Genomic DNA, 20,147 nt, shown 5'->3' with positions numbered 1-20,147 from the left:
TTATCTGGTGATGTCACTGGTTTTTGATTAATGAAAATGAGAATATCAAATGATGAGTAGATGATTTTGACAATAATAGTCAGTAGCTCCTAGGGGTTAATTCATTTTCCCAAGTTTATTGAGCATTAAACAAGGAGAATTATGGTGAAATATGAGATCCAATTTGAAGCATAAGATTGTGATTTTAAGCACATTTTAAAAGTAGAATTTCACAACAATGACATTCTAATTATTTAATACCCAATTAGTCTTAGTGTTTTACTGGGATAATGATATAGAGGTGGCATCATGGAGCTTATTATGTTTACAACACAAGACACATAGCAATCAGTCAGACATGGTTTATGACTGCAATTTAATTGAAGTATGCTACTAAACAAAAATAATTAAAAACTAAACTATTTCTATGCATTAATATTTTCCCATGTTTAACTTTTCAGATTATCCTTTTATTTTTATATTCCAGCTATAGACTGATAACAAAAGACATATCAGAGGGAAAATTTCTTACTACCTTTTAGCCATTGCTTCATCATAAAGTAACTGTAACATTATAACATATAATATGTTATAATGTTAAACAATACTTTTATACCTTATTTAAGTTGTATTGAAGGACACTCATTTTGATGATATTAACATTTGTATTTCTTTTTTTTTTTTTCTTTTTGTATTTTTCTGAAGCTGGAAACGGGGAGAGACAGTCAGACAGACTCCCGCATGCGCCTGACCGGGATCCACCCGGCACGCCCACCAGGGGCGACGCTCTGCCCACCAGGGGGCGATGCTCTGCCCCTCCGGGCGTCGCTCTGCCGTGACCAGAGCCACTCTAGTGCCTGGGGCAGAGGCGAAGGAGCCATCCCCAGCGCCCGGGCCGTCTTTGCTCCAATGGAGCCTTGGCTGCGGGAGGGGAAGAGAGAGACAGAGAGGAAGGAGGGGGGGTGGAGAAGCAAATGGGTGCTGGCCGGGAATCGAACCCGGGTCCCCCGCACGCCAAGCCGACGCTCTACCGCTGAGCCAACCGGCCAGGGCCCATTTCTATTTCTTTAACTACTTATAATAGTTTGTCTTTCAGTTTTGACTCCAAATGTAAACACTTTTTTCCCTCCCTACTCCCTTTTTTTTTCTACATCTTTCTTTGTTCTCTGTATTGTCATCGAAAACTACAAAGCAATGAAAAGATGGAGGTCACCAAGAGTAGACCCCATTGGCCAGAGTGTTAAACAGTTTTTTAGCTTAAACCTCAATGGATTGAATAAATTCCCTTCACCCACCCTTCTCCTCTGTCTCTTCGTTCTCCTTTTCCCTCAGTTGGCAAATAGTGATACTATATTAAATTCAGTTTGAAACGGTGGTTGAAAGTACAGTCACAAAACTATTATTCTTTATATTTCCTGCAGGAAAGCATGCAGCAAAATGCAAATGGTATTTGATTATACTCCATATAATCAGACAGCTGCTTTGCTCTGCTAGCAGTAGTTACGCAGCAATTATATTACAGTGGCCACTAGTATATGTCTTTTTGTGTTTCATTTACATGTATGCATTTCAACCGAGGACCTTTTTAAATCAGGAGAAGAATGTAAAAACAAAAAAAAGGTTTTATATACCTGAAGTGTTCTTAACATTAAGAAAATGAGGAATATGGAAAATCTAAAGTTTAGTTCTGTTTCTGTAATTCCAACATAACAATGATGAATTAGCATGGTCATTTAAACTGAGTGCCTGGTGCTTCTGAAGCAGTTCTATATCAATTGACATATTTAATTTCTTTAATTTTTAACACATTTGCATATCACTCTTCTTCATAATTAATACATTTCTATGTATCACAAATACTTTCCAGTAAGAGTAATGAATAGATACTTACTGACCAACTGTTACATTTTAAAAATATAAAGTAACTGTAATTATTATAAATAATATGTAATTATATTTTTGGAAATATATACTAAAATATAAGTTTCACTTTTCAGTTCATTCAAATGAATAGCATATCAAGATGTATTTCCTAGACCTACAAAGGAAGTGGACAGAATCAAACTCACACTTGTAAGTCTCACATTTTAAATGTCACATTTTTGTGTAGTTTAATTAAAGATATTGGAAACATTCTTCTGCATTAAAATGATGATGAACTTATTGAAATCAGGGTAACTCAATTCTCAAAATTGTAATTTACCATCTAAAATATAGTTTCATACACACACATATGCATGAACATACAAAATGCCAACAAGTGGTAGGCAATTTTCCCAATAAAAAATGTAGTTTTCACTTTTATAATTTTAGCAATTATACACACATTAATTCTATGTATTATCTTATATAATTATAATTGACGCTTAATTTGCCTTCTTAAAAAACTGAGTCAACTAATAATGCCATATAATATTAATCTCTAAATTAAAATTAACAATATGATAAAACACTAAATATATTATCATTAACTTATTTTTATCATTTCTAAAGCTTATAAGTCTAAAAGTTGAGATAATTAAACTTCAAATTTATAGCTAATTCTTAAATGTTAAGATTTATTATATTCAGTGATTATATCATTTCTAATATATTTATGGTAAATTATTTGCCTAAAATAAATGACACATAGACCACATAATGTAATGTCTCACATGTTTGTTCAAGCCTATTTACTAAAATTTAAAATATACTAGAACTAAAATTTAACACATACTAGGGAGATACTTGTTATGAAAATTGTGCATTTTGGAATTCAAGTGTACAAATAACAAAATATATATAATTCAGTCCCACAAATAACACATCAATAAAAGGAATAACTACCAAACACAGGAAACCATAACTAGCCTCATGACAAATCAAATCGTGCAAGATAATTGGGTTGTATGGGATGTCTAATTATATAGTATAGAAATGATATGCTTTTGCTTTTCCCAATTTAAACACCCAGAGAGTTTTAAATGGAGTAAGATGGTACAAGTGATTTTACCCCAAACACTCACCTACTGTCAGCTGTCCAGTTAACTGCCCCATGTGATTTCTTGCATTCACTGTTACATTCCTGTCAGACTGTAAGACCAGTGGACTATCCTGGGAAACATGTATAAAATAAAGAAATCAAATAAAAAATATAAATATAGTCAAAACTTAATATATCAAATTATACTCCAATAGTTTGGGTATTATCAAAACTCTATTTTTTTGTTTTAGATTGGGCAGCTATTTTAACATCCCAAACAGTGGTTAAACAATAAAAATGTGGGTGTTTTATAATAACTACTGTACAGAATAGGAATGTATCTACATTGATAAGTGGGTTATAGCTTTTGGATGCAAGCATTTCCAACTTTACTGATTATTGTACATCACGGGTATAGTAACCTTTCTGCTTTCCTCCTCCCAGTGGCATGAATGTTTGCCCTTGGAGATATTTTAAATCGTATCCAACGGAGAAAGTCTCTTTTTAAGCTGAACTTGCAATTTACAGATCTCAGCTTAAATGTTATCTCTTCAAAATTGCCTCCCCTGAGAAGTGCAACTATAGATTTGTTCAATTCCCAAACTCCCACTCTCCATTTATTTTGTTGAAAGCACTTATCATAAGACAAATTTGTCTTACTCATTTGTGTGTTTACTTTTTATTTGTTTCTGTCACAAGAGAAACCATCCATGGGACAGGGGTTGTGGCAGTCATGTGTACACAATTATATCCTTACTACTTAGCATACTGCTGAAGGAAAGCATTTCCTAAGTGCTGACTGAAGGGGTAAATAGACCTTCATAATAAATATTAACTTATCAACCCCATGTAGAAATTCCTTGTAAATCATAGATTGATTTAAGTAAGGAGGTATATAGAATATAAGATGTTTACCTGAAAATTCTCCTTTAGCATATATATCTTGGTTGATGTTTCCTTCTATCACTGATTTAGTACTTAAGAGTACAGTAATTTATTGAAGGGCATTATCACTGCCTGAGGAATTGATACATTAGGTTTTTCCACTACCTGGCTCAGACAAGTAACTTACAGCGGGCTACATTATCATTTTTATGATCTAAAATATTTATATAAACAGGTTGATTATTTATAAACTACTCATTCATTCATTCAAAAGTATTTACTGAGTTTCACAATGTGTAACAGTGCTCTAGAGACTTGGGACATTTCAGTGATTAGAACACAGAACAATACCTGCCCTTATGCAGCTTGTAGTCTTGTTATTGAAATTCTGGGAAATATCTCCTAACATTACTCTTACCATCAAGATGGTATGTCACTTCTATGTCAATGTAAGTATACAAGTGCTTTCATATGTAAGTCATAGAAAAACTCTTTCAAGAGTAGGATTGGAATTTACGATTTGTGATTTGGGGGTACATAGGAAGCCTTTGTGGGCTTCTTCCTAATGCTGCTTTGTGTACCTTCTGGCTAGATAAAAAGCGTGAGCAAACATATAGACATAAACACAAACAAAACACACAATTTTCTTTTAAAAGGGTGATTTGCTAATATACCTAAACTAATATGTGATTTTTAAAAATAATTTTCCACATTTTGAAGATTATCTTTATACTGTAAAATGAGGCAAGTTGTACAAATATCACTATAATAAAATTTTATTTCCTTCTTATCTCTCATCACAACTTATTTCTTTTTCCAACACATCAAGTGCTATTTCTGTTGTTTAAAACATCCAATCTTTTATTCATAGATATTTCCATGATTCAAGGGTTCATTTTTGAAGATACCTAAAGTATTTTAAATTAATTACACTATTCATTTCAAGTAATATGTTTAAATTGTGTACAGTATAGATCAAGACTAAGACTCTTTGCAAAGAATTATATATTCAGTAAAAACACTGCCCAAAGAAAATGGCTCATATAAGCACAGAAAAGATTATATTTCATATTAGCAAAATTAAATACATTTAACTCACATACTTAAAACAAGGAGCTTTGAATTAAGTAACAATTTGAATGTGAAAAACAGCAGAAACCTATAAAACACCTTGCAATTTAAAACAGTGTAAAAATATTTAGTAGAATTTCCATTCTCATTTTTTCAAAATCATTATAATACAAGATGTATGACTGTTATTTAGATTTTTTTAAATCAATGACAATATGTTTTCATTTGAATTTCTAAACCTAAATTTCTCTGAACTGTAGTATTTTGAAAAAAGCACAACCAATAGTATATATAATTTAAGTACTATGAAAGTAGTTGTTTAATATTTTAAGATAAGAAAAAAGTCAATTTTAAAAACTTATTTATAAACTTTCTGATTATTATTATTATTATTTTGGCAGAGACAGAGAGAGGGACAGACAGGGATAGACAGACAAGAAGGGAGAGATGAGAAACATCAATTCTTCATTACGGTTCCTTAGTTGTTCATTGATTGATTTCTCATATGTGCCTTGATTGGGGGGCTACCGCATACTGAGTTACCCCTTGCTCAAGCCAGCAACCTTGGGCTCAAGCTGGTGAGCCTTGCTCAAACCAGATGAGACTGCACGCAAGCTGGCGACCTCGGGGTCTCAAATCTGGGCCTTCCACATCCCATTTCTGACGCTCTATCCACTGCGCCACCGCCTGGTCAGGCTAATTTTTCTGATTTTTATAGAGAAATAGACAAGTTAGAGTTGAAGTTTAATTATTATGTCTCTTTGTTTACATCATATTAATCCACTTTTCTCTTACCTAACCATAGATAATAATGTTCTTCTATCCCTGGCACTCTTCTCTTCGTTCACATAATTCCACTAAATTACTCCTCAGAATTAAATTTTTATATCTAAATTAAAATTTTACTATGATAAAGATAACAATCTTGTGACTGATTAAAAATTATATTTATTTACTTGTTTTAAAAGATTTTATTTATTCATTTTTATTAGAGAGAGAGAGGGAGAGATAGAGAGAGAACAAGGGGAGGAGCAGGAAGCATCAACTCCCATATGTGCCTTGACCAGGCAAGCCCAGGGTTTTGAACTGGCGACCTCAGCATTCCAGGTCGACACTTTATCCACTGCACCACCATAGGTCAGGCTGATTAAAAATTATAAATGTGCAACTAACAGAGATAAGAAAAAATTCTTTACACTGTATTCATCTGGACATCAATGTATTACTATGTTATACTGATACATTAAAATGAGATCGGTTGACCTGAATCAAAATCAAGTAATTATTTTTGGTAGACAAAATGTAATGGAGCCTGACCAGTTGGTGGCACAGTGGATAGAGTGTTGACATGAGATGCTGAGGACCCAGGTTTGAAACCCTGAGGTTGCCAGCTTGAGCATGGGCTCACCAGCTTGAGCTCAGGACCATAGACATGACACCATTGTTGTTGGCTTGAGCCCAAAGGTCATTGACTTGAAACCCAAGGTTGCTGGTTTGTGCTCAAGATTGCTGACTTGAGCAAGGGGTCACTGTCTCAGCTGGAGCCCCCTGGTCAAGGCACACATGAGAAAGCCATCAATGAAAAATTGAGGTGCCACAACTGCAAGTTGATGTTTCTTCTTTCTCTCCCTTCCTGTCTGTCTGTCCGTCTCTCTCCTTAAGAAAAAAATATATAATGAAGATAAAAGTATCAGTTTCATTGGCAAATCAGACCATAATTTCTGCATTATACATGAGCACATCAGCATTTTGAGGGGTTAGAATCAAGGCTTATTTATCTTAGGTTCAACACTTCACCTTTTATACAATATTTCCTCAGTACTAATGAAAAATGCATATGTGATAAAATATATATGATAAAAATGATAGCAATTCTTTCAATCATCTAAGAAGGATACAATCCTACTTATAAATATGATAACAAAGACATTTTTTGGTGTAAAGCAGTAACAGAAAACTTCCTTTTACCAAAAAAGATTGACATTTAAAAAATTATTTAGAAAATTAAATGTAATTTGGTGATATTGATCAATAAGAATACATATGTTTCAGGTATACATTTATATTGATTTGAACTACTGATTGTGTTGTGTGTTCATCACCCAAAGTTAAATCATTTTCTGTCAATGTATTTTGTTCCTTTTTGCTCCCCTCCTCCCTAACTTCTTCCCTTCTTTCTTCTGTTCATTTCCTCAAAGTTCTTTATATAAGAAAATCACTTCCACTAATAAATCATAGTCTTCCAGTCTCTTCTTTATGTTCTCTCTACATGTTTCTTCTGTCTTCCAAAACTTGGTAAGTAGTCTAGTTTCAGATATTAGAATAGATACAAGTATTCCCTCCTTGCTTATTTTTATTGAGAACATAATGGGGGAGAAAATTATTATCTCATGGAATAGGAATAAAGCATATAAATTCTGTAAGGTGAGTAGGTAGCATCTTATTCTGCATAGTGTAATAGTATAAATATCCTTTTCTTTCCTTTGGAGGAAGAAAAATTTCATATTTATATTTAAACATTTTCCCTTCAATCCAGGAAATCTTCCATTAGCAGGCATTTCACAGTCTTCTGGAGCTGACCAGCATCTTGGCTGTAACTCCAGGAAATATATCTGTCTTTTTATGTCTTGAGATAAAACTGATAGTAGATCCAGGAAAAAAAGCAATGGTATCATTATATCGGCTTGAAAACACTGCTTACATTTCTTCACACACACATTCTTTAGCGGAGGATCTGGTTGTAAACTTGCTAATTAGATCATGGAAAAATAATGCAAAATGGTTTTCTCATTGCAATGCCTTTATGATAGGCTGTGCAACTTACTAAAGAAGAAAAATGATTCCTTTCTTTGTATTTCTGTTGTGTTCAACTTTATCATAAATATTTACTGAGTACCTATGATGTGTTCAGCTCTATGCTAGTCAGTGGGTTTAGAGTAGAAACAAAGGAGACAAACATTTTTCTCTTACGAAGTTTATAATCAAGTGAACCCTACAGAGAATAAACTAGGTGAATAAAAACAAAACACAACTGAGAATGTTATAGCAATAAGCTGCTATGATAGATATTTCCCTAAAGAAGAGCGTAAGGTATCTAGATGAGAAGTTGTGGTGTATATATGTGAATAAGAAAGTGTAGGTTTTTAAGGTATTTCAGATTCTTATATTTATTGTCCCAAGACTGTTAGTAGCAGCAGCAGCTACCACCTGTTGATACTTAATCAGTGCCACACCCTGTTCTAAATCCATGTATGAATTCATCTATATATGAGGACTGAAGTAAAATTACCCATGAAAAGACATCAATAAATAAAGTGATTGTAGGACACCCAGTGGATCCTGATTATTTCGAATACTGAGTCTGTCAAGCTGGCTGCTTGATTCAGCAAATGACACAGCAGTTCTGTCCCACGATTTCTCCATCTATAAGCAGGGTTAGAGTGCATAGTCCAAGTTTCAGGATGTCTGGTTCATTTTGTTCCCTTAGGTTTTAGAGGAAACAGGGATATTCTTAAGCTGCACTCAGCCCGCATATTTTAGTTTTTTTATCTTTTTTTTTTTTTTTTTTTTTTTGTATTTTTCTGAAGCTGAAAACGGGGAGAGACAGTCAGACAGACTCCCGCATGAGCCTGACGGGGATCCACCCGGCACGCCCACCAGGGGTGACGCTCTGCCCACCAGGGGGCGTCGCTCTGCCGAGACCAGAGCCACTCTAGTGCCTGGGGCAGAGGCCAAGGACCCATCCCCAGCGCCCGGGCCATCCTCGCTCCAATGGAGCCTTGGCTGCAGGAGGGGAAGAGAGAGACAGAGAGGAAGGAGGGGGGATGGAGAAGCAAATGGGCGCTTCTCCTATGTGCCCTGGCCAGGAATCGAACCCGGGTCCCCCGCACGCCAGGCTGACGCTCTACCGCTGAGACCAACCGGCCAGGGCCATATTTTAGTTTTTCATGTCAGAGCTTCCCTAACTGCTGTCCTGAAAAAGATCATGAATTTATGATCAATATTGCTTAGTGTGGATGGTATAAATTTGTCATTTCCAGAATTGATACACTTTTACCTGAGCTAAGTTTTCTTATTCTTACTGACAGAAATTAGAATTTTTCAGTAAACCTACATTGGCCCCAGATCTCTATCTTCCTGTTCTTCAATATCCAATCAGCTGTTAGAAATTTTTCTTAAATACACTTTTTCCTGTCTTTCTTGAGACTACTCCTGTAACAGATTGGTAACTCACATTGCAATAACCACTTCTTGCTTCAATGGACTTTTCTTCAAATCCACTATTATATTTTTAAAATACTTTGAAACAAAAAAATGTCCTCATGCTTAAATTAAAGCAAAACAAAATATGTATTGATTCCTCATCCCCAGTATTTAAACAGCTTCACATCCTTAACACAGAAGGTGCTCTGTAATACGGCCCAGTCCTACTTTCGTGGGTCTGTTTCACATCCTTCACCATGCAAGAACTACGCACAGTAACAGGCTTCTGAAAATAGGCCACTTTCAAGTATTCTCACCTCACGCCTGAAATTCTTAACCACGTCTCCATCAGCTGTCAAAAGTACAAATATTTTTAAAGGCTCAGGTCACAGTTAATGTCCTCTGTGAAGCTTTCCTGCTCATGTGGAGTCAAAATTCACCTCTCACCCTATAGAGTCTCAGTCAGGGTTGATGACAGTTCTTGTCACGGGATTATTTGCCTTGTTTTGTTTTGATCATTCTTTCGTTTATGTCCTCATTTAGACTGTATTGTCCCAAAATTGGTGTGTTGTTACTTCCTTGGACATATCTAGGCTTTTGAAGGTACAGCTTGTATCATGTTTGACACCTACTTCATGTTCCATAAATGTCTGTTGAGTGAATGTACTGAATGTACACATTTATAACATACTGCACCCAGGCTACGTGTGCTCACCGGGATTTTGTTTGGATTACACAGAATTTACCAAGCTCTTGCTATGTCTTTTTCTTTGTCCAGAGAAAAAAAAATTAAGTGAAACATGTCATATCACATTATGATTTCATTTATATTCATCATCTCTTGCTGCCCAAGGGAGACACTTCATTCCTTTCTGTAAGCACTTGACCTACTTAAAAAGCTGAAAACCAAATAATTGTTTTATTCTTTGGTTAATAAAATGATTACTTAAAATTTTGTATCCTTCAGAATGCAAAATATTTAGTTTTTAAAGTATGTATTTTGAAGGTATCGGTATTGATCATGAAAAGCAATGTATCTAGAACTGTTAAACAGACCTGCTCATATTATCAGTGTTCACATTTTAACCCGAATATGAAGTAGTGCAGGAGAAAGAGCATTTATTCATCAATTTTTCTCTATTTCTACTCCCAACACTTTTTTTTTTTTTAGGATTTCCTCACTTTGGTTCATTTTCTGTAATAAATGATCTGGTCATGGAAGTCACTAATAGAATATATTCTGAGAATGTTGTGACTTCTGATTGCCCTTTGTCTCTTCCCTGACTCTTGTAAGCTATAAAGTAAAGACAGAAGTCCAGACACTCCTCCTGGAGACCTCCTTATCCCAGTTGTTATTCTTGAATGTATCTCCAGAGTAATGCTGCAGATAGTGTTGTACAAGAAAGTATTCCATTCATAGGGAACCTTTGACAACCTGCCACTTCCTGGAGCATTCCATATGCTGTAACTTAACCTTTAGCTATGGGTAGGCTTAGAAGATGAATGCTTCTTGAATCAGTATTTTAAAAGGGAAAAACTACTATTGCTACTTAAAGTAATAAAGATCTAGATTAATAAAAGACTACGATTGTTTTAATCATATAACATAAAATTCCCATAACTGTTTCTTGTCCTCTCAGATGACATCTACAGCATCAAGGACACTTTTTTCTCTTACCACCTCCTCATTGGTGCTTCATTTCTTTCCAGTGGTCCCTTCAGTCTTTCTTCAGGTTGTCTTTGCCCTCAGATTAACTGGAGGGTGACAGCCTCCTCGCCTTAATGCTGGGACTCTTTGCTCAACCAGAATACTCATTATGGGAGCCTGGCTGAAGGGTATCCCAACTACTGGAATAAAGGAGACAGGATATTTCTTAGAAAGAATACATAAATTGTATTTCACTCTGGTGGACAGAAAAAAACCCTACAGCTTATGCAAGTATCTTTTCTTTACCCAATTCATATGCCTGAAAAAAAAATTAAAAAAATTAATTCTCCTAAATCATTTAGTTATATGAATCAAGGAACTAATTATATCCTCTAGAAATAAAATTTTCAAATGGGAAGTTGGTGGAAATTCCAGACCAAACACACTAGAAATCCTTTCCTTTTTATTTTGTAATAAAATGTTAGGAGTGTGTCCAGTTTGTATATATTTATGTACAAAATAGACTTCATGTTACATGATTGCAAGGAATGAGGATGAATAGACAGTTAAGTGGTCAGCTAAGCCTCAAAGAAATTATTTTTCTTTTAGTTTGCTTGAATTTGGTTCTGGACAAAAGATAAGAAGATTGTGGATTCTAAAATTAAAAATGAAAACACATTTAACAAAAAATTCATCTTTGTCAAATAAGATGTATTTATTTTACAAGAAATGTCTATGTGGAGGTAGGAAAAAGGGACAGGTAATTAAAAATTATTTACTGGATTATTTTCAAAAAGAAATACCTGTTTGGCTTTAAATCTGTTTGGCTTATGAAGTGCTTATGACATATTTAGAGGTGATGATATTTAACACTGTATTTTTTTCTCTCAGCAGTAATTAATAAAATAGTCTTCTAGAGCAAAGGTCATCTGACTTTATCTTAATGGGACAGATAATAATATATTATTATATATAGTATCTTAGTATTATTATTATTATTATAGTTTTTTAATATTCTGTATCTAAAAATCCCAATCACTAAAGTAATTGAGATGTCTTGTTTCTGTTTTCTTTTTGCTTGTGTTAGCTAGTTTTTTTTGTTCTTTTTGTTGTTTAATTATTTACCCCATAATCAATATGCAAGAATTTCCAGGAGCCAAGATTATGAAGAGGCTTTCAATTTGCTCCTTCTAAGTACAAAACTGGGGAGAGAATATAAATACAAGAGAGCAGGCCAAAGTTCATAAATTTTCCAAGGATACAGTATTTTTAACTTCAGTGGCCTAATGTCATTGTCCTATTCAGCTGGCTACGGACGTTCATTGCTTCCAATTCTAGGTATTTTTAAGTGTAACAAAGGGAAATTCTGATCCCAACTTTCATATCCTATCATTTATTCAACTTTTTTTTTTAACTTATGGCTTACCCATTATTTTTTTTCCAAATTTAAACACCCAATTAAATAAATCCTTTTTTGTAATTTAGGTCTTTAGTAGGGTTTTATTTAAACATAGAGAATGTGTAAATTTACTAGAAGCCAAAGTCTTCTTTATAGGTACATTTTAACATAAGAAATGAAAATATTCTTCAAAAATATATAAAATGAGCATAAAATATAAATATGAAGGGTGAGAAAAATAAATATAAATAACCTAAGCTTGTTTAAGAATATTATGATAAGTAATTTCAACTGAGAGAACAAGGTAGGACGTACCTAGAAACATATTTTATATCGTTCTAAAAAAGTGTGCGAATTCATATAAATTGAAGAGTACAAAGGAATTCATAAACAGTTATGTCATGTGGCTGTGTGACGACTGCAGAGCACTTACTTGTTCTGTTCAGTTATTACTTAGGTATCATCCTAAAAAATAGATTTAATTACTAGAATCCCCAGAAACACTAATGTATTTCATATGTGAAGAATATATGTACCCAAAATTGATCCACTGTATTTAAAAAATGTGTGTTTTTTTTCCCACAGAGAAAAAATACCGTAAGTTGTTTTACAAAGCAAGTTATATTAAAACAGTAGAAACAGCTACAGTTTTCTAAATGGAATAAATGAACCAAGCCAATATTAGTAAATGTTGGATATAAGGGATTAATATCATAATAACTGAGAAATCAGTGAACACTTTCTTAGTTGATAAATTATCAATAGAATTTTTGAAGTATTTTTACACATAAAATATTACAGTTTTTCTCAATTGTTTTCCACAAAATATAAAGGACAGGTGCATCTGAAGAACAAATATGCAGAGAAGGAAACCAAAAAATATTTATGCTTTATTAAAACACGACTTCTTCCAAAAAGATAGTGTGTTATACACTTAAACATGGTGTTCAATTGGGCACTAAAATCTATAAACAGAACTAAGGACTTTTGAAACTATGAAAAATAAATGTTTCTAAACACATAATGTTGCTTGTTGCAACAAGCTTGTTGCCGGAGTGGAACCTCAAGTTTTACGTTAGCATTCCCAGCAGTTAAGGCAAAATACAAATGTTATGTTAAAATTTTCATTGCCCAATGAAAGCAACCAAAAAATGCATAAGAGAAATATTTTCTCCTAATACTGGCATTTAATCTTCTCTCTGAGTAATTTATATGTACTCATATAGAGCAATTGTTTCCTAATTCAGGCTAAGCAAATGGTTTCCTTCACTGTCTGCCCGGAGGACTGTCTGACCCAATGCTTTTGGGGGTTAGATGTTGAATACTAAGGAAGGAGTTAGAATTTCTGCCCATGCCAAAAAGTAAGTGAAACTGTAGAAATAAATGAATGAATGAATAAACAATGTTAAAAACTCAATTTTAAAAATAGAATATAGCTGTTAAATTTTGTTTCAACTCTCACTATTTGTTTGCAATAACAATATATTAATGTGGTCCTCATTAATGATTTATATTAAAGAAAAATCTTTTTATATTTCATTCTCTCCATTGAACATATTTAGAAGTAGAACGACTGTGTATACTTACCATTTTAGGAAGTGAAAGATAATAATTTAATCTTTTTATCTGTAAGAGGAATTTGTAATGCGTGATAGTAACTCGATCAGGTACATTTTCAATTTTGTAATTAATCAGAAACCAACTAATTTTCAAAATATTCTGTTACTCAGCTGTTAGTTATTACGTTTCTTATCTAACAGGCTTTACTAAAGCTAATTAAATGACCGTTTATCTACTATTCTTTCAACAAAAGGTACTTTAACAAAATATTCTTTGAAATGTGTTGGGGCAGTTGGTAGATAGTGAATGATGTGATACATATAGGATGTTTTTATTCAACTATACCCTTTATCCATATTTTTATCATGTACCTAAAGATTTGCTCTACTCTATTCATGAAAATATCTGCCATACAAACTAATTCTAAGCAGGATATGAGAGATAGATAATAGATGAGACAGATTTTGCCATGCAATTATTAGATACGTAAACTATGGTGCCCTAAACGTCTCTTATTGTGGTTCTCTTTGTTTTCCTATTAGATTCTCCATTGAAAAGATGCATTTAATCCCGATAGGATGTAAAACCTGAGATCCCTAAATAGAACTTGTCTGCACCATTCTACAAGGTACCTGAATGCAGAGAATTTCTGCTTTCAATATAACCTGCTTTATGCTTTACATAACATTGCCCATATAAGTCTTACCATGAGTTTTTGATACTGTTTTTGAATTTCTATTTCTCTTTTCTTTTTAACACTTTGAAGGATTTAAAATCCTAAAATAAGTGCACCTTAGATAAAGATAAAATCCATCTCTATTCGAGGAAGACCGTCCTTTGTTTGCATCAACTCCTTTAAAATCCTCCATCGGGTGAGAAACCCTAAAAGTTTGACACTACCAAGTCAACCTCACAAACTGATCATGTCACTTCTTAACCACATAAATCTACTCATGACAAATCTAAATTACCATCTTTCAAGGCTTACATAGAAGCTATATGTCTGACACCAACTGTCTGACATGGACTCCTATTTCAGTCTCAGCTCAGAGAAATATAGAAGATTCTCTAACAGATATAGGCTTCCAACCACTCCATATGTGTGGACTGAGTGAGACATATATAAAAGATTATTCCTTTGTCAATCCTTCTGAAAAATCAGTTTTATTTAACTCTATTTAAAAACAGTTCTCATAGCCTGAACAGGTGGTGGCTCAGTGGATAGAGTGTCAAACTGGGATACAGAGGACTCAGGTTCAAAACCCTGAGGTCACTGGCTTGAGCACAAGCTCATCAGCTTGAGTGCAGGGTCTCTGGCTTGAGTGTGGGATCATAGACAGGACCTCATAGATATGACCCAGTGGTCACTGGCTTGAGCCCAAACGTCACTGACTTGAGCAACAGGTCACTTGCTCTGCTGTATTCCACCCCCCAGCCTGGTCAAGGCACATATGAGGAAGCAATCAATGAACAACTAAGGAGACTAGGGAGTTGAACTGTTTTTACAACATTATCTACTATGTAACTCCATGATCTCCTCTGACATTCGAAATGACAACTTTTTTTTTTTTTTTTTTTTTTTTTTTTTGGTAATGGATGCTAAGAAGATTTCTATTTTTTTTTAATTAACTGGTTATGTTCCTTTACTTTAGAAATTAAAATTAGGTAACCAAATGTCTTTCCACCTTTTTTTTGTTGTTGTTGTTAGAGGGACCAAGAGACAGAGAGACAGATAGGGACAGACAGAGAAGAAGGAGAGAGATGAGAAGCATCAATTCTTTGCTGCAGCACCTAGTGTTCATTGATTTCTTTCTCATATGTGTCTTGACCAAGGGGCTATAGCTGAGCCAGTGACCCTTTGCTCAAGTTAGCAACCTTGAGTTCAAGTCAGAGACCTTGGGCTTCAAGCCAGCAACCTTTGGGCTGAAGCTAGTGACCATGGGGTCATGTCTGTGATCCCATGTTCAAGCCAGTGACCCCACGCTCAAACTGATGACCTCGGAGTTTCACACCTGGGTTCTCTGCGTCCCAGTTCAATGCTCTGTTCACTGTACCACCCACCTGGTCAGATGCCATGCTTTTGTGTTTTTTTTTTCCTAAAGTCAAAATTAAGCTGAAGGATAAAAACTAATCAAGGATGAGTTTTATTTTTCTTTTTTCTACTTGCCCTACTTTTATTCTAAGTTTTTCCCAGTACAGAATTCCTTGGTATTCTTTTTTATATTCTGCTATATTTTTGCACATTTTTTTTTGTTATTTTCACTATAATTTCTAGAACAAGTAAGGCATATGTAGAAAACATAATGTATGATAGTATAAATTACATTAATATCCATATGCACCTATTTAATATGACATAATGAATGTTATGAGCATTTTAATTGATAACAAGCAATGCTGAAAGTTTAAATGTAAGTACAGATAAATACCAAGATATATAGATATACCTATTTAACATTTCAAGTTTAGTAAATAAAATAATAATTTCTTCAATATTGTTTAAGCAATGAAACGACAGAGGAATGAATTTATTGAAACTAGGAATTTGCAGATATTTTGATTGAAGATATGCTTTTAGCTATAAAACAACCAAAATAGTAATGTGTTATTCAAAAGAAATACCATTCATTACTAGATCATTTTAAATTTGGAGGTAGACTGCTTTATAGCCTAGGTGAGGATATGAATATTAAATAATCATTTGTACATCTTAAGATAATTTAAATAAAATAGTTCTCTCTACATATGAAGATTATAATGGAAATAATTAAAAAGCAGCTGTGTCCTTGTAAGAGAAAAATATTTTTTTTCCTATTTAAAGTTTCTCTGGACACCAAAATATACCATTAATCAGTAGGCTGGAATATTTTATTAAAAATATGGAGTATTGCAACCCTGGCCGGTTGGCTCAGTGGTAGAGCATCGGCCTGGTGTGTGGAAGTCCCGGGTTCGATTCCCGGCCAGGGCACACAGGAGAAGCGCCCATCTGCTTCTCCACCCCTCCCCCTCTCCTTCCTCTCTGTTTCTCGCATCCCCTCCCTCAGCCAAGGCTCCATTGGAGCAAAGATGGCCCAGGCACTGGGGATGGCTCCATGGCCTCTGCCTCAGGTGCTAGAATGGCTCTGGTTGCAACAGAGAGATGCCCCGGATGAGCAGAGCATGGCCCCCTGGCGGGCATGCCGGGTGGATCCTGGTGGGGCGCATGCGGGAGTCTGTCTGACTGCCTCCCCGTTTCTGGGTTCAGAAAAATACACACACAAAAAAAATATGGAGTATTGCACTAGTCTACTGTTAACATGCCTTATACATTCTAGATTTTCTGAGAATCCTCTGATTATGCATTGGAAAAAGGTCAAAATCACACTAAAATGATAATTCGGAACCTTAGAGTAGCTCTAGATATCCACTTGATACTTTGAGCCAAGGTTAACAGGTTACAGGCTAACACTAGGTTCATAGGTTATTGGTATAGTTAATGGAGAGGATAGAAAGAAACGTAACAGAAGCCTTATGCCTTCTCCAAATAAAATAAGTGCTAAAATTATATCAACTAATAAAAATCGCATTCAAACTTCATCTACATATTGTGTTAGTGAGCTCTTATAGAGTGCATTCAATATAACATACGATAGGACAAAAATTCCACTGGGTTAATGTGATATGACTAGTTTGCTTGCAAGCAGGGAAAATAAGCATTAAACTACAGTTTGAACATCTGAAGATATTTTAGAAAATCTTTTATGATCTTCAAGTGTGACAATTATATGCAGCTTGGTAGAAATAAATAGAAATAGGTCAGTTTAGAGAAATTATTGCAACATATTCTTGCTTTCTTCATACTGGCGACCTAACTTCTGAAAATCAATAGACATTCTAAATAATGTAGCATAATGCAAATGCAGAGAGCAGTTTTTTAACCTTACAAAATGTTCAATAAGCAGCTTAACCATCATCATGACATATACTTGGCTGCGTCTTTGTGTTTGATTCCAGAGTATGCTAAAACTTTACTTTCTCTATGTTAGTCATTTATCTTATGAAAAGACATTTAGTTTAAGTAATCTCCAGTATATGGCTGTGTAATACTCTATTTTATAATGCAAAAGAAATTTTTAATTGTTCCTAGGCTGTCCCAATCATACTATTTAAAATATTTACTGGGTTTATTAAAAAGGACACATGAAAAGATTAGCTTCAGAGAAACATTGAAAAAACAAAAGCAAATTATGTTCCTCTTGAAAACAAAAACACATATTTGCACTATGAAATTATTTTACTAAACTCTTAAACCATCAGAAATTATGCCTGAACCAAATTATATCGCCTTCCTTCTCTCTAAAATATAGGCAACCGAGCTGGAATCTGAGACTAGAAGAATGATACTTATCAATATTTCAAAAATAAGACCCCTTCCCTTAAGAGTCTTAAAAGTATCAAGTGCTACTCCAATGTGATTCCCTGCATAAGGGCATGCCTAACCTTAAAAAGTAACCTCACACACCTGTACTGAGTCCCTGAAATATCTTTAAGAATTGAGAATAAAGGACTTATAATAAAAAAGACCCTTTTCTAAACATTTAGTTTCAATAAAGGAAAATAAATATTTCCATTTAATTTTTTTACAGAAAGTCTATTATAATTTTATTTCCTTAAGAAGTTTTACTGAACATATTACTTTATTAACCTCTGTAGAACAATGCAAAGTCAATTTGCTCATTTGGATCAATGTCATGTATAAACTGACTATTTAAGCTAACTAGATGTTTTATAGTTATTCTTAAATGTACATGTCAATATATTGACAACAGTGTAACGCTAAGAATACCAATCTAGCAATTTAAAGCTGAAAAAAAAAAGAAAAGAATAATCAAACCATTCTCAAGTTCAATAACAGTCCCACAAATTGCTGAATAAATTATTCTGTTTTAAGGGGGTAAAGACTCTTTCTTTAAAGTAAAAAAAAAAGAAAGAACCTATTAAAGGCAACTGAGACTTTTAAGGCCATCAGAGGATCTAAACTCAGAAGAAAAATAAAAGTAGTGTAAAAAGAAATCACTGAACTTTTAAGGTAAAAATATTCCTAAAAGATTTTATATTGTTAAACACATTGAAAAATAAAGGAGCAAATTAATTATGACCTATTCTTTCTCTAATCAATTTAAATATGACAAAAAAAGGCATTCACCCAGAGGACAGGATATAGTTTTTGAGAACATTTAATCTTTAACTGTATTGATGTTTGGATGATCACGAGGTTGTCAGTTCGTAAAAGATGGCACTAAATGTCATTAAATCAACCTTATATTATATGAACCTTAATTCTGAAAATGAAATCATTAGTAATTTTAAAAATATGGTGACAAGCTAAAAATATAAGAATCTTATTGATAAGTTCAAATGATATGAAAAGTCACATGGTTTAATAGGTAAACTGTTTTTCGCTTCACAGTTGTTTCTGTTGCCCTATATCGCCTGATCAGCACTGTTCAGTAGAACTTTCTTTAATAATGGGAATGGGTTGCATTGTCCAATACAGTATACCAGTCACAGATATTTATTAAGCACTTGAAATTAGCCATCTAACACCTGCATTTGACTAGTAGCTATAGTATTTGAAACATAGATATATAGAATTATCCAGTCCCATCAAAGCATCCTCTTTAAAAAATTCATTTCTCTAACTTATCTATTTAATTTTAAGAACATATATTTTATTTTTTGTATATGGCTCAAAGTAATTTCTTCCACTTAGCCTTTTGCCTTTTTATTGTATTCAATTGTAAAGCATCAAGAACCTTGAATAAATACTAGATACATCACTGCCAACATTAAAGGTATATGGTGATTATTAAAGATAAATGTATAATTTTTAAAAAATGATGCAAAAGAAAGTCAAAAGAAGCTTTAAAAAATGCTTCAGAAGAAAAACCAACATGTGCACCCAGGATTCTAAATTAGAAAAATTAAAATGTGAGAAGTAGAACCCTACACACTTAAGTACTCATTATGTTAAAATAGCTAAATAAAAAAAAAAAAACACAACAAAATTGAGAAGTCCTTTATCACCCTCTTTTATAATATCACTTATACACATTAGTGTTTCTTACATGGATTTGTTTTTTTTTTTTTAATTTTAAATTAAGTAAGCTTTTTGGGAAGAATGAGAAGATAATTACTTTTAGAATTGCTTCATATTAAAACATGACTTTTTGGTTTACTTTTGATTTCATTGTTATGTTTTTGTGTATAACGAAAGCAGACATGTTCTTAAACAATATATAGTAAAAAAAATAACATTTTAGAACTTTTCTTAAACCAGTTGTAGAATGCAAATGAAAGTATAATGAAAGTATAGTAGCTTATGAGAAAAAAAAAACCCAAAAGAGTATGGTATTATATTTCAAGTCTATAAAAAGACTCAAAAATCATTAAAAATAGCA

General features: G+C 33.6%; 1 protein-coding gene across 2 annotated transcripts in view; it reads right to left on the bottom strand.

Annotated features, from left to right (window-relative positions):
• Positions 1–20,147, bottom strand: part of SGCZ (sarcoglycan zeta) — a 266,376-nt gene that overhangs the window by 68,099 nt on the left and 178,130 nt on the right. For both annotated transcript variants that reach the window (XM_066383534.1, XM_066383536.1), the window contains exon 3: positions 2,985–3,072. In XM_066383534.1, the coding sequence (XP_066239631.1) occupies positions 2,985–3,072 (88 nt within the window). The remainder of the gene's footprint in view (positions 1–2,984; positions 3,073–20,147) is intronic.

Source organism: Saccopteryx leptura, chromosome 4 (genome assembly GCF_036850995.1).
Source record: "Saccopteryx leptura isolate mSacLep1 chromosome 4, mSacLep1_pri_phased_curated, whole genome shotgun sequence".
NCBI classification, from domain to species: Eukaryota; Metazoa; Chordata; class Mammalia; order Chiroptera; family Emballonuridae; genus Saccopteryx; species Saccopteryx leptura.
The sequence above is the reverse complement of the archived record's forward strand: the minus strand, read 5'-3'. Positions and strand labels throughout refer to the sequence as shown.